The 12,971-nt window shown below is 49.0% G+C and overlaps 1 protein-coding gene across 2 annotated transcripts in view; it reads left to right on the forward strand.

The window, feature by feature from the left end:
* The window catches only part of PUDP (pseudouridine 5'-phosphatase), a 98,894-nt gene that overhangs the window by 42,485 nt on the left and 43,438 nt on the right, over nt 1–12,971 (forward strand). For both annotated transcript variants that reach the window (XM_059050120.2, XM_067023754.1), the window contains exon 3: nt 8,900–9,129. In XM_059050120.2, coding sequence (XP_058906103.1) covers nt 8,900–9,129 — 230 coding nt within the window. The remainder of the gene's footprint in view (nt 1–8,899; nt 9,130–12,971) is intronic.

Raw genomic sequence — 12,971 nt, forward strand, 5'->3', positions numbered from 1 at the left:
GGGGCTGCCTGGCTTGCCCCGCACCCCACAGCTTTCCTGTAGCCGAGCCACCCAGCAGTGGGGACGCAGCGTGTGCACAGACACGATGGGTACAGTTGAACCTTGAGCAACACCTGTAATTTATGGTCGGTCCTCCGTGTCTGCATTTCCTCCTCACCTGCCGAGTCAACCCACACGGACCGTGTCGCCCTGTAGTGTTTACTGTTGAAACGCATCCACCTGTATGTGGACCCGCGTAGGTCAAACCCCTCTTGTTCAGTGCTCAGCTGTGTATGAGTCTATTCATTTTCAGTCTTGGAAGATCTACTCCTAGAATTATTTCGGGAATGTGGTGCGCAACGGACAAAACATTTCAGCTGCGACTTGCTTTTCAAGGAATAAAAGAAATTGTATTTTTTAAAGAATGGAAAGCAACTACTCATAATAGCCAAAAACTTGAAACTACCCAAGTATCCACTGATGGATGACTGGATAAATAATATGTCTTATATTCCTACGGTGGAATATTGTTCAGCCTTAAGAAGGAAGGAAATTCTGACACAGGCTACAACACGGGTGAACCTTAAGGACATTGTGCTCAGGGAAAGAAGCCAGACGGAAGAGACAAATACTGTGTGATTTCAGTGACAGGAGTCAGCTGCAGTGGTCAGAGTCACAGAGACAGAAGGTGGTGTGGAGGTTACCGGGGCGGGGCGGGGCGGGGGGGAAGCAGTGTTCAGTGGGGACAGTTTCTGTCTGGGGAGGTGAGAGAGTTCTCCAGTTGGCTGTGGTGACCACTGCACAACAAGGTTGAAGCTCCTGAATGCCACTGGCTGTGCACTTAAAAATGCACAAGATGGTAAACTTTATGATATTTTAAACCGCAGTAAAAAAAATTTCATTTCTGTTTTTAAATACCAGAAGCCGTTCACGGATTATGAAGTTGTATTTTGTTAAAGTTCCTGGACAGGCGAGGTAGAAAATGGTGGTCATTGCATGCTGTACAAAGGATTTTCCCGTAAATGTCACAGCTGTGCCTGACTCCTCTCCCCCAAAGCAAGTCACACAGCCACTAGGCGAAGGGTCTTGCTCTGTGTCCCCCTGAGCACACACTCAGTGGGACCTTAGTCCCAGTGTCATGGCATGTTGAGTGGGGCTCCAGCACCTCACCACAGAGTCCTCCTCTGAGAGATACCCGTGGAAAGGAGGGGACCCTCACTAGGGGCTCGCTGCAGGCTTCCACGCGCTGGTGCCTTCGGCATCTCTGCGGTAGCCTAGACAGGAACACAGGGAAAGACTTTGTTTCCTTACCAGACCATTCCCCAGAGCATAGGCGATAACACCAATAATTTTATATTTGAGGACGTCCCTGGTGGCACAGTGGTTAAGAAGCCGCCTGCCGATGCAGGGGACATGGGTTCGAGCCCTGGTCTGGGAAGATCCCACATGTCACGAAGCAACTAAGCCCATGTGCCACAACTGCTGAGCCTGCGCTCTAGAGCCTGCGAGCCACAACTACTGAGCCCACATGCTACAACTACTGAAGCCCGCACGCCTAGAGCCCATGCTCCATCCGCAATAAGAGAAGCCACTGCAATGAGAGGCCCACGCACCGCAACAAAGAGTAGCCCCCCGCTTGACACAAGTAGAGAAAGCCCATACGCAGCAACGAAGACCCAACGCAGCCAAGATAAATAAATAAATTTTTTTAAAAAAAGAATTTTATATTTGAGATAATGCCCAGAAAACAACATGTGTGGGAACTCTGGCCACAGTGTTGAAACTTCTGCAGAATGGCAGCAAGGAAAAAATAGTTGACGGTGGAAAATTATCTCATTTGACTGTCCTGGTCCCCACAAATTGCGCTGATCACTCTCAGATTAGTTCGATAGCCACAGTAATGCACTCCGCTGCTTCCGTCTCTGTTGGATGCAGGTGAAGGAAATCAATCCACTTTTGATGTGAATTGTTTAGAAGGCACCCACCTTTCTTTCCATCATCTCCTATTTGTGTTGGAATTGAAAACTGAACATGCTTCCTATATCTTTATATCATCTGCAGTTTTTATACTCGTCCCGTGAAGTAGGCAGGATTGGTCTTACTCACATTTTATAGGTGAGGATGCAGGTTTGGAGAAGTAAACTGAAGAGTGAGGAATCTGACCCCTGGACTTCTAGGCCATTCCTACACTGCCCTGACTGAGAACGTTGCGTACGGCACTGCCTATGATGACCGGCATCCCTGGTCTCCACCCACCAGAGCCAGGAGCACCCCCTCCCCCAATTGTGACAACCAAACAGTGTCTCTGGATGTGGCCAGATGCCCCGGGGGGCGGGGGTCAAAATTGTCTCTGCCGGGGAACCACTGCCCTAAATACAGTGGTAGACTGGGAAGGCATCGTGTCAGGTCCTTCTGAGTGTGTTATGGGATGGATGGAAGTTTCAGGCTTCTGGGCCTTGCTCGTCTTGGAAGGCGACCAACCCTTCACTTGAGTTATCATTGCCTTTGATGGTCCTCTTCTCCAAACCCTGCCCTGGGAAGGAGGGTGGAATGTCTGGTTGTCCCCACCATCCTCCCATACTTAGGTCAGAATTCTAATTAGAATCCACCCTGGAAAGGGTGACCTCAGGGTGACTCAGCAGGACCTTGTCTCCCTTATCTGCCCTGGGATGTGAACTCATGGCCTGTGATCATGCCTTTCCAAAGTGTTCCTTAGGAATCCACAGTGACATTAAAATCCGGGCATTGCTAAAGGTCTCCTGTAAGGAAGGAGAGGTGTCAAGATCCCCCCCCTGAGAACTTGCTCCTGTAGCTGCCAGCACCCTCGCACCTCTGAGAACTTGCTCCTGTAGCTGCCAGCACCCTCGCACCTCCTGGCTGCTGATCCCAGCGGAGTGACCTGGTCTCTGGGTCTAAGGTGGCAGCTGGAGGTTCCTGGGGCCTCTTCCTACTGATGCCGAGAGCAGCTGCTAGACTTCTCTTCCTCTGTGTGTGTGTGTGTGTGTGTGTTTCCTTTTTCTTTCCTGAGCTACGCCCTTGATTGCTAACAGTTGCTGAAACGTTGCCAGCACACGTTCATGTTTATAGTCATGAATTATGTCGTCTTCTCAGAATCAAGGTCCCAGCTTCTAGTTTCTACCACCAGCACTGCCACCTTGGGTCCTTGGGGCCACAGTTTCTGTGGCTGCCGTCACAAATGACTGCAAACTTGGTGGCCTAGAACAACAGAGGTTTATGCTCTCACAGTTCTGGAGGCCACAAGTCTGAGATCAGGGTGTGGGCAGGCTGCACTCCTTCCCCTGCACTCCAGGGGAAGATCCTTCCCGCCTCTTCCAGCTTCTGGGGGCTCCACGCATCCCTGGGCTTGTGGCCGCCTCCCTCCCATGTCTGCCTCCATCTTCACGTGGCTTCTCCTCTGTGTCTGTGTCTCTCCTCTTATAAGGACACCAGTTGCTATGACCTGAATGTTTGTCATCCCCCCAACCCCCAAGTTCATGATATATGAAGCCCTAACTGCCCCCCCCGCCCCAGTGTGACTGTATCAGGAGGTGGCCCCTTTGAGAGGTGATTAGGTCATGAGGGTGGGGCGCCATGAAAGGGATTAGCGCCCTTACGAAAGAGACCCCAGAGAGCTCCCTCACCCGTTGCACCATGTGGGGACACAGGGAGTAGACAGTCGTCTGTGAACCAGGAAGAGGGCCCCCTCAGCAGACACTGAATCTTCCAGAACCGTGATCTAAATTCCAGGCCACAGAACAGTGAGAAATCAATTTCTGTTGTTTATAAAGCATCCAGCCTGTGGTGTTTTATTATAACAGCAGGAACAGAGTTAAGACACCAGTCATTGGAATTAGGGCTCATCATAAATCCATGATGATCTGATTCTGGAGGTCCTTCATCACACCTGCAGAGACTCTTGTCCCAAATAAGTTCATGTTCAGAAGCACCAGGGCTTAGGACTTGGACATATATTTGGGGGGCCACCGTTTGACCCACTGCCCTTGGTGGCATCCCTGTGACCTGTAACACCGTGGTGTTGGGCTGCTCACCTTTCAGGCCAGCACACAGTCAGCGTCTAGGAGAGGTGGTCTGCCCACGCCCTTACACATGCTAGTTGGGGTGAGGAGGGGCCGAGCCTTGTCTGAGGAACGCACGTGTGGAGGTCTAGGCTGAGCAGAGCCCTGCACAGTGCACCCGTGCCAGGATGGTGTGGGTGTCTGTTCCCCTGCCACGTGGCTGGGCACTTACATCAGCTGAGCCCCCGGGCTGACCCCTTGACATGACCCTCACCTTCCTGTACGGCCCTCAGCAGCGGCACTGTGCTTCCTGAAACACACGGTGTGTGTGTTGCTGTGTGGTATCATCTCCCCTGGGTCCTGTTCACTCCCCCCTGGGAGTGAACCCTCTCTGGGTTCAGGGTGAAGTGTTACAAATGATGCCTGAGCTCGTTAGAGGTTTGATGGATATACCCACTCAACGCATGAATTCCACAGCACCACCTGAAAGAACTCGTGTCTGCTATCTTTTCTGCATTTTCCCTTTTTCAAATCCACTTTCGTGGCAGCCTCTGTGTCCTTTCCCACCAATCTTAGGTCTCTAGGATGAAGTCAGATGGAAACATTCTTCTGTCAGGATCCCTGATGGTCCACATTTCTTATTTCTTCCCCTGTAGGTCAGTCCTGTGAGTGTGGCTTCTTTGTAGCAAGAGCTGTCTGTCTTTCTGCCCTGCCCTGAGACCAGCTTAAGCACACCAAGGCTACACGCTGTTGAGTGGATTTCATTTACGTACCTAATGAACCAGCTTCTCCACAGGACAGAACTCCTTGCACATTTTCAGTCTTTGTCTTCTCAGAATGACTGAATAAGAAAAAGTTGGTGTACAGTATTTAAAGGATACAAAAGTGTTTCAGGTTTGTGTGTATGTCTGTGTGTCTGTGTGTGTGTGCGTGTGTGTTTTTCAAACCCAAACAGAATAAGCCTAATTTTTTAAAAGATTATTTCCCTGATTTAAAAACAATTTTTTGTTCACTTAAAAAATAAATGAATGAATGAATGAATGCTGCAGAATTTCTGAAGGAGTCAGGCAATAATGTATCAGGATGTTCGAGTAATTCATTACCGACTGTAACCTGAAGTTTGATGTAATGGTGGTGAGCATGGATAACATCTGTTGGGGCCTTACCTTCCTGTGTGTGCTTTTACGTGCAGGACCCTTGACAGGCATTCCTTCACAGCTTTACCACCAGGAACATTAATCCTTGCTGTGAGGGTGGACAAAAGTGAGCCACAAAGAGGGGACATAATTGCCACAGGCTGTGGTCGGGTCCCTCTCTTGGGTTTCCTGTTTGTATTGGTCTCAGACATTTTCAAGGAGCTCAGTATGTTGTGTCTGATTTAAAAACAGTCATCTGAAAACCATTTTTGATTCATTCCCCTCTGGATAAAAGTGTTGAGTACTCACTCCAATATAGGCTTATTGGTATGTACTTAATTATGTATAGTACTGTGCTGTTACATTAGGTACATTACAAAATATTCACAGAACTAGAAATGTTAGAAGGATAAGCTAAAATGAGATAAACTGTATTTAAATTTTTAAAATCAGTAGCACCAAAGAACTTTTCCAGCAAAGTTTTCTTTTTCCAGTAGGTTTTAGAGAAAGCATCAGTTTAAATATGCTTCATTTTTTAATATGTTGGTTTACTATTGTGTAATACAATTTGAATATTTTGTTTTAAATTCAAATCATGTTGATGCTCAACTTTAATCACTGTATCCAGACAGAGGTGATTATTAGATGTCTGTTTGTTTATAGGCACTCTTTCATCCATCTTAATTCATCTGTTAAGTAAAGTTTTTTTTTTTTTTTTACTGAAACTTAATTGATAAATGTAATTCTCCATGCTGTTAATCAGTGCTTGTTGCAAACAATCTTGAATGCTGTGGTTTTTTCATGTTTTCACGTAATAGATTCACACCCCATAGAAACCCTTCACATAGAATACTTTCACACTGGTTGGAAATTCCTTTCAGTGTGAAATAAAGCGTATGTGTTCAGAAGTCATACAGGTCTGTAGTTTTCTTGTGTGAGTTTTGTCCCCCTTTGGTATCAGGAAAGTGCTGGCCTCATAAAATGATTTGGGAAGCAAGCGTTCCCTCCAATTTCTTGCGGTTTGTTTATTTCCTCTTTCTTTCTCAGATGCTTGGTAAATTCACCAGTGAGGCCATCCAGTCCTAGATTTGGGAAGGTTCTTGACTACAGATTCAATTTCTTTAATAGAGCTAGGGCTAGTTAAGTTATTAGTGTCTTCTTGAGTGAGCTTTCTAGCTTTCAAAGAACTTGTCCATTTTATTTATCTAAGTTAGCAAATTTATTGACATGAAGTTTCTTGTCATATTTTGTGTACCCTTTTTAATGATTTTAAGGACCTGTAGTGCTGTCCCTCTTTCACTGCGATAAACTTGGATTTTTTTTTTTTTCCTTGATCAGTCTAGCTAAGAGCCCACCAATTAAATTGATCTTTTTAAAGGACTAGGTTTTGGTTTAATCAGTTTTCTACGTTCTCTTTTCTGTTTTCTGTTTTGAGTTTATTTTTTCTTTTCTCTTTACTTTCTTAAGATAAAATCTTAGATTGAGATCTTTTCTTTCTTCCCGTTTTTGATTTTTCAAATACCATTCCTATTTTAATTCTCCTATGGTCAGGGAAATTACTTTGTATGATTTCAGTTACTTAAAAATTTTTGAGACTTGTTCTTTGGCTCATAGTGTATTCTGTCTTGTTGAATGTTTTATATGCACTTGAAAATAATATGTATTATGCTGTTGTTGGGTAAAGTGTTACATAAATGTCCATTTGGTTAAGTTGCTTGATAGTGTTTTTGAAGTCTGCAGTACCATACTTATTTTCTCTCTACTTGTTCTGTCAGTTACTGAGAGAGGAATTTGAAACATCTGTCTTTCTCCTTTCTGTCCTTTGAGTTTTTTCTTTACCTATTTTGAAGGTCTGTTATTTGGTGCATACACATTTAGAATTGCTATATCTTCTTGATGAATTGACCTGTTTGTCATGACAAAATGTCCTTAGTCATCCCTGATAATGGTCATTCGTTGTTCTAAAGCCCACTTGTCTTTTGTTACTACAGCTACACTGACTCTTGATCAGTAGTGACATAATACATAGTTTTCAGTCCTTTTTTTTTGATTAAGATTTTTTTAATATGGACCATTTTTAAATTCTGTATTGAATTTGTTACAATATTGCTTCTGTTTTATGTTTTGGTTTTTTGGCCGCCAGGCATGTGGGATCTTAGCTCCCCAACCAGGGATCCAACCTGAACCCCCTGCACGGTAAGGTGAAATCTTAACCACTGGACTGCCAGGGAAGTCCCTCAATCCTTTTAGTTTTAACCTATCTGAGTATTTATCTTTAAACTAAGTTTCTTGCAGACAGTGTGTATTTGGGTCTCACTTTTATTTTTGTTTGTTTTTCCATTCTGACAGTCCCTAACTTGGGTGTAATTATATTTATCAAGGTGTTATGTGAGGTCATTATCTGCTAATATCTGTCATCTCTTCCATATTTGTGTTCATTTCTATTGATTGGCTTTTTCTCCTGGTTATGGGTTGTATTTCCTCCTTTGCAGGCATGGTAATTTTGATTGGATGTTGGACACTGACTTTTACATCCATCCAAGTGCTAGATTTTGCTGATTTAGTTGTCTTGGAGTGGAGTTGAGGTCCACGTTTTCCTCTGAGCACCTCATAGGACTGTTTCTCTGAAGGATCACAGTATCTGTTGCCTTTCCGAATGGGTTCAGGTATTGAAAAACGTGTCAATCTTTTCTGTAGCAATTGAGAAAGTAGGGACATCGCCTTACGTACTTACTGAAACAGCCATGATTATCTGATTATTTAAAATACTATTTTAGATAAACCTTTGTGTGGATTTAGACATTACTGTTGTTGTAATCGGCATGTGTTGAAAGTGGAAAGTACTGTCATTTTTGTCACATTTCTGATAACTGGCGGTCTCTTAATTGGCTCCAAGGATAATACATTAACGTACGGGTTTCCTGGACTTAACCGCCACAGTTGATAGGAACGTGGAAGCGTGTCTTTCACATGGTGTGTTGTTGTTATTGTTGTTCAGCTGCGTTAAGCAGAGCCTGTTTCACTGTCTGACCCCTTGGTAGGTGGTACTGCACCTGTTCTTTTTGTGTGTGTTTGTGTGGTACGCGGGCCTCTCACTGTTGTGGCCTCTCCCGTTGCGGAGCACAGGCTCCGGACGCACAGGCCCAGTGGCCATGGCTCACGGGCCCAGCTGCTCCGCGGCACGTGGGATCCTCCCGGACCGGGGCACGAACCCGCGTCCCCTGTATCGGCAGGCAGACCAGACTCTCTACCACTGCGCCACCAGGGAAGCCCGGTCCTGCAGCTTTGCTTCACTGCGACCTTTCTCTTCAGCCTCTGATGGGGGCTGGTTCAGTATCCAGCAGTGTGAGGAATGCTGAATTGCTTTCTGTACAATACAGAGTTTCCTCAGAAAACACCAAAAGCATAGTCCTTGTGTATTCATTGCTTTAAAACAAAGCAAAACAAAGCCCTGTGTACTCAGTGCAGGGCCCTTCCCTTGGTTTGCCCTGATAGGGTTGGCGAACAGAGCAGCGTCATCCCGGTACCATCACCTCTGTTACTTTGGGAGGTGCTATCGCTGAGCCCTGAGTTGCTCTCTGATGTTTGTGTTGAGTGGGGAGGTCCCAGTGCTGACCACCCCTGTCAGGACATTGTGTGAGATCAGACAATGCCTGAGAAGAGGCAGCAGAGTCGGGGCGACGGAGCTGGCGCAGCGTCCCTGGAGGCCCGCGGCCTGTACCTGCTCCCCATCATCACTGACGCCTCCCCCCCCCCCCCCGCCCCCAGGTGTGGAGAAGCTGATCCGCCACCTGCAGAAGCACGGTGTGCCCTGTGCCGTGGCCACCAGCTCAGGGACCGCGTCCTTCCAAATGAAGACCAGCAGACACGAGGGCTTCTTCAGCCTGTTCCATCACGTCGTCCTCGGCGATGACCCCGAAGTGAGGAGTGGGAAGCCAGAGCCAGACATCTTCCTGGCTTGCGCCCGGAGGTTTTCTCCCGCTCCTCCCGTGGAGAAGGTAAGCGGCAGCGGGCGTGGAGGTTATGCCGCGCGCAGGCGCAGGGTCTCTGCGTCCGCATGGACAGCCGCTGTGCGGCACTCCTGAGGACTCGAGGAGAGGGCGGTGGGGTCGCCGGGTGGGAGGTGCGTGGGGAGATCCCTTCATTTTGCGGGGGCGTGCAGCCACCCCAAGTCACCTGGCCAGTGAGTCCCGGCCAGAATCGTCTGGGCTGCCCGAATGTAAGAAAGCCTAGGCTTTGCAGAGCACTGCCTCACGGGCACTTTACAGGGAAGGGGGGCCTTCAGTGATGCACGGCGACAGCGTCCTTATTTGTAACGAGCAGCCTTGGACACACACGGTCCCTGCATTTCAGCAATTCAGACGTAGGTCAGCGGCGCTCACCACCCCTCTCCCCAAATGCTTCTCGGTTTCTTGTCTGCCAGGCGGCCGCAGGCAGAGCTCCGTCCTGCTTCTGTGGGCTGCTTCCTTACGCCGGGTCCGTGGTGGAACCGGGGAGGTGGTGTCTGAGCCCAGGAAGAGCGCCGAGAGTGCGCGGCGGGGCTGGTTCGGTTCTGCTGAGTCTCCGCGCGGCGCATGGGGGCTGGTGAGATGGAGGAGGGGGAAGAAGCCTCAGCCATCTGCAGAGGCAGATTCCAGAACACCTGGGGCTTCTCGAGGGCGGTTGCTGCTGGTGACCCACATGTGTCCGCAGCAGGCGGGGCGTCCCTCGGGGTGACGGTGCTCCCGCCTGGTCCCTGGATCCGGGGGCGCCGTGCTTCGTGGGGCACGGAAGCCGGGAAGAGCCTTTCCGTCAGAGGTCTTCTCACCATCTGCCTCTCACTGACGCAGCCTTTGTCACACTAACCACAAGTGCAGGGAAGCTTACTCAAAACCTGCCTCCCGATGCAGCTGACAGTGGCGAACGTTGTTGAGTGATGTGGTTTTTGGGCCTGGGGCCTAACTTACTACACTGAACCTGTAAGGGCCGTCCAAATATGTAACCCCTCGGGCTTTCTCTGATTCTCAGACGCCTGCTGGGCGTCCCACGATTCAGTGCACTTCTGACGCTAATGACCTGGAGTCAGCGCTGACACCCGGGTTGAGGGCTCTAGAGACTGCCCCCACTGCAGACGCCAGCCTCCGATGAGGTACCCAGGGCCCTCACGCTTCTCCCCAGCGGGCCACAGATGTGGCTTCCCATACAGCCCCCTTCCCGGTTGTTATAATTCACTAGAATGACTCACCGAGCTTCGGAAGACACGACTTGCGTTTACTGGTCTAGTTTAGGAGTACAGCTCAGGAGCAGCCCGGTGGAAGAGCTGCTTAGTGTAAGGTCTGCGTGCCGCGGTGCTGGCGCTTCCATGCCCTCTCTGGGCATGCCACCCTCCCAGCACCCCCGTGTGTTCAGAAGCTCCAAGAACCTTAGGGCTTTTTGCGGAGGCTCCATTACCTGGCACTGCTGCTTAAACCATGGGCGTTTGTTGATTGCATCGCCGGGCCTGCAGGTTGGGGTGGGGTGCAAGCTGCAGCACTCTAATCCTGCCTGGTCCTTCTGTCCACCAGCCCCCGTCCCGAAGGCATCTGGGGCCCAGGACTGTCACTCGTTAGCATAAACTGACATCTGCTTGAAAGGGGATTATTACCAATAACGAAAAATATTCTGATTGCCCAGCAAATGCCAAGGGTTTTAGGAGCTCTGTGCTGGAAACCAGGGGCAAAGGCCAAATACATATATTTTTTATTACGCGACAGCCAGAAGAATCATTGCATATCATTGAGGGACGGCGGTAGTGCGTTCCTCGCAATACATGTACGCGGGCGGATTCAACTTAGCAGTTGCGTGACCAGGGTGGAGCCTGCGATGGCCCAGCCACTAAGCCACAGAGTCAAAGATGAGGCCTCAGGGCTGGTGGGACGGGTCCCTGCTGCAGTGTGGTTCTGCTTCTTACATCAGAACATCTTTGTGTCCACATGTATGCCATCCTATGACAGATTCCTTGCAAATGCGTTCTCCTTCCCTAAGAACTTCTTGAAGAATTTCCCATCCCTTCAGGTGATAAAGCCCTATTCCTAGAAGGGCCATCTTTGTGTGGTGCAGGTTGCTCTTGATCTGTTTGCAGGTAGAGTGAGGTGCCCCCCCTGCGCAGACTGGTTCCAGAGCAGCTCAGAGTAGGGGCACCTGCTTCTAACCCGTCTTCACAGCTGATGAGATGCTGACCCGTCATGTCCTCCTTCATTTGGCTGAGGCAGTATAGGGAGGAGGGTGCTGCCTTTCTTTCCACTCCGGGCACTCCGTCCTCGGCGGGCACCCTATTCATGGAAGCATGGCGTTTCCAGGTTTTCAAGTGTGTGCACGAGCCAAGTTTATGGGGAGACCACACGCCGGCTTTGCGTGAGGCCAGGTGCAATGCAGCTGTGGGAGAGGAGGGCACGGCTGTGCAGCTTCGGTCTGTACGGGTGGGAGTTCCCCTTGGTGAGGCGCTGAGGCAGAGCTCGGATATCCCTGTTGCCCACGGTGACAGTGTTCTAGGTATATCAAAGGAAAATAAACAAGGGCTTGTCTGAGGAGTGATCTCACTCCTGAAAGTGCTCTCCACCAGTTACCCTTGTTAGTGACCCCCATTTATTTATGCAGGTATTTGTCTTGCAGACATGAAACCTTCTTGTCCTGTTTCCTAGGCAGATACAGTTAAGGTGTTTGGGCTTTCCTCAGATGTGCGTATCGTAGGAGGAAAGGGCAGTGTTGATTGGCTCCAGGTTGTGGAGGCCCACCGCCCGTTTTGTACTTGCATTTGTCTTCCAAATTCAGGAAGCAGTTGCAGAGAGGCTCGTGGAAGCATGACACAGCTCTTAGGCCGTGTCCTGCTGCTTCCTCTTTGACGCAGTGCAGGCGCCAGCACATAGGGGTGACGAGCCTCGGAGTTGAAGGGCATTTCATGCGGTTATCAAGTCTCTAGAGAGAGTCACGGTCGCCGTCGGGAATTGGTGATGCTGTGCGTGTCACCAAATTAATCTGGTACAGTAGTACAAATAGGACTGTAGTAAAGCACAAGTAGCATCACAGGGGGAATTTATGTTGTCACGTTAGTCACCATTTTACTAGGAGAAAGTGCCTGAGCTGGCATTCAGCAAGTGTTCATTGCAAATGTCCTAAGTTATTTATGTATCATTCTCTTGTGCTTAAGGTGTGCAAAAATACTGTGCCGTCTCCAGAAGTCACTGTAACCCATCTTCATGCTCAGGCGTGCTCACTGAGCGCTTGCTGTATGCCAAGGGGGGACCTGGCATGCGGGAGCCCCCACTGAATCCCAGGGGCCCCACGGGGCCGAGGTGACCATTGCCCCAGCTTTCACAGCACCTGAGCTTCCGGAGGCTCGCAGACAGGAGCGAGGGTGCTCAGAGTCCCGGGCGGGTTGAGGGGCCAAGCCGGGAGTCACCCCAGCCCCCCTGCGTGGGTGAGCTCTGCCACTGAGTGCCTCGCCACAAAAATGCACATCTTTGTTGCGAAATGAAAATGCCATCATTTACACAGGATTTCTTGTGTTGATATTTACTACTACATTACAGGTAGAACCTGAAATCAGTTTTTAACAGCATGGCAGTCACTACTTTGCATACATATTTTTCTTGTTAATGTTCAGAGCTGAATTTCAGGGTTTTTTAAAATGAATAATTATTTCTTTTTTTAAAGAATCATAGTCATTTTATTTACTTTGGCTGCCCCGGGTCTTAGTTGCGGCATGTGGGATCTTTAAGGTGCGGCGTGCGGGCTCTTAGTTGCGGCGCACGGACTTCTTAGTTGCAGCATGTGAACTCTTAGTTGTGGCACGCATGCGGGATCTGGCTCCCCCGACCAGGGA

The sequence above is a fragment of the Kogia breviceps genome, chromosome X (genome assembly GCF_026419965.1).
Source record: "Kogia breviceps isolate mKogBre1 chromosome X, mKogBre1 haplotype 1, whole genome shotgun sequence".
In the NCBI taxonomy this organism is placed as follows: domain Eukaryota; kingdom Metazoa; phylum Chordata; class Mammalia; order Artiodactyla; family Physeteridae; genus Kogia; species Kogia breviceps.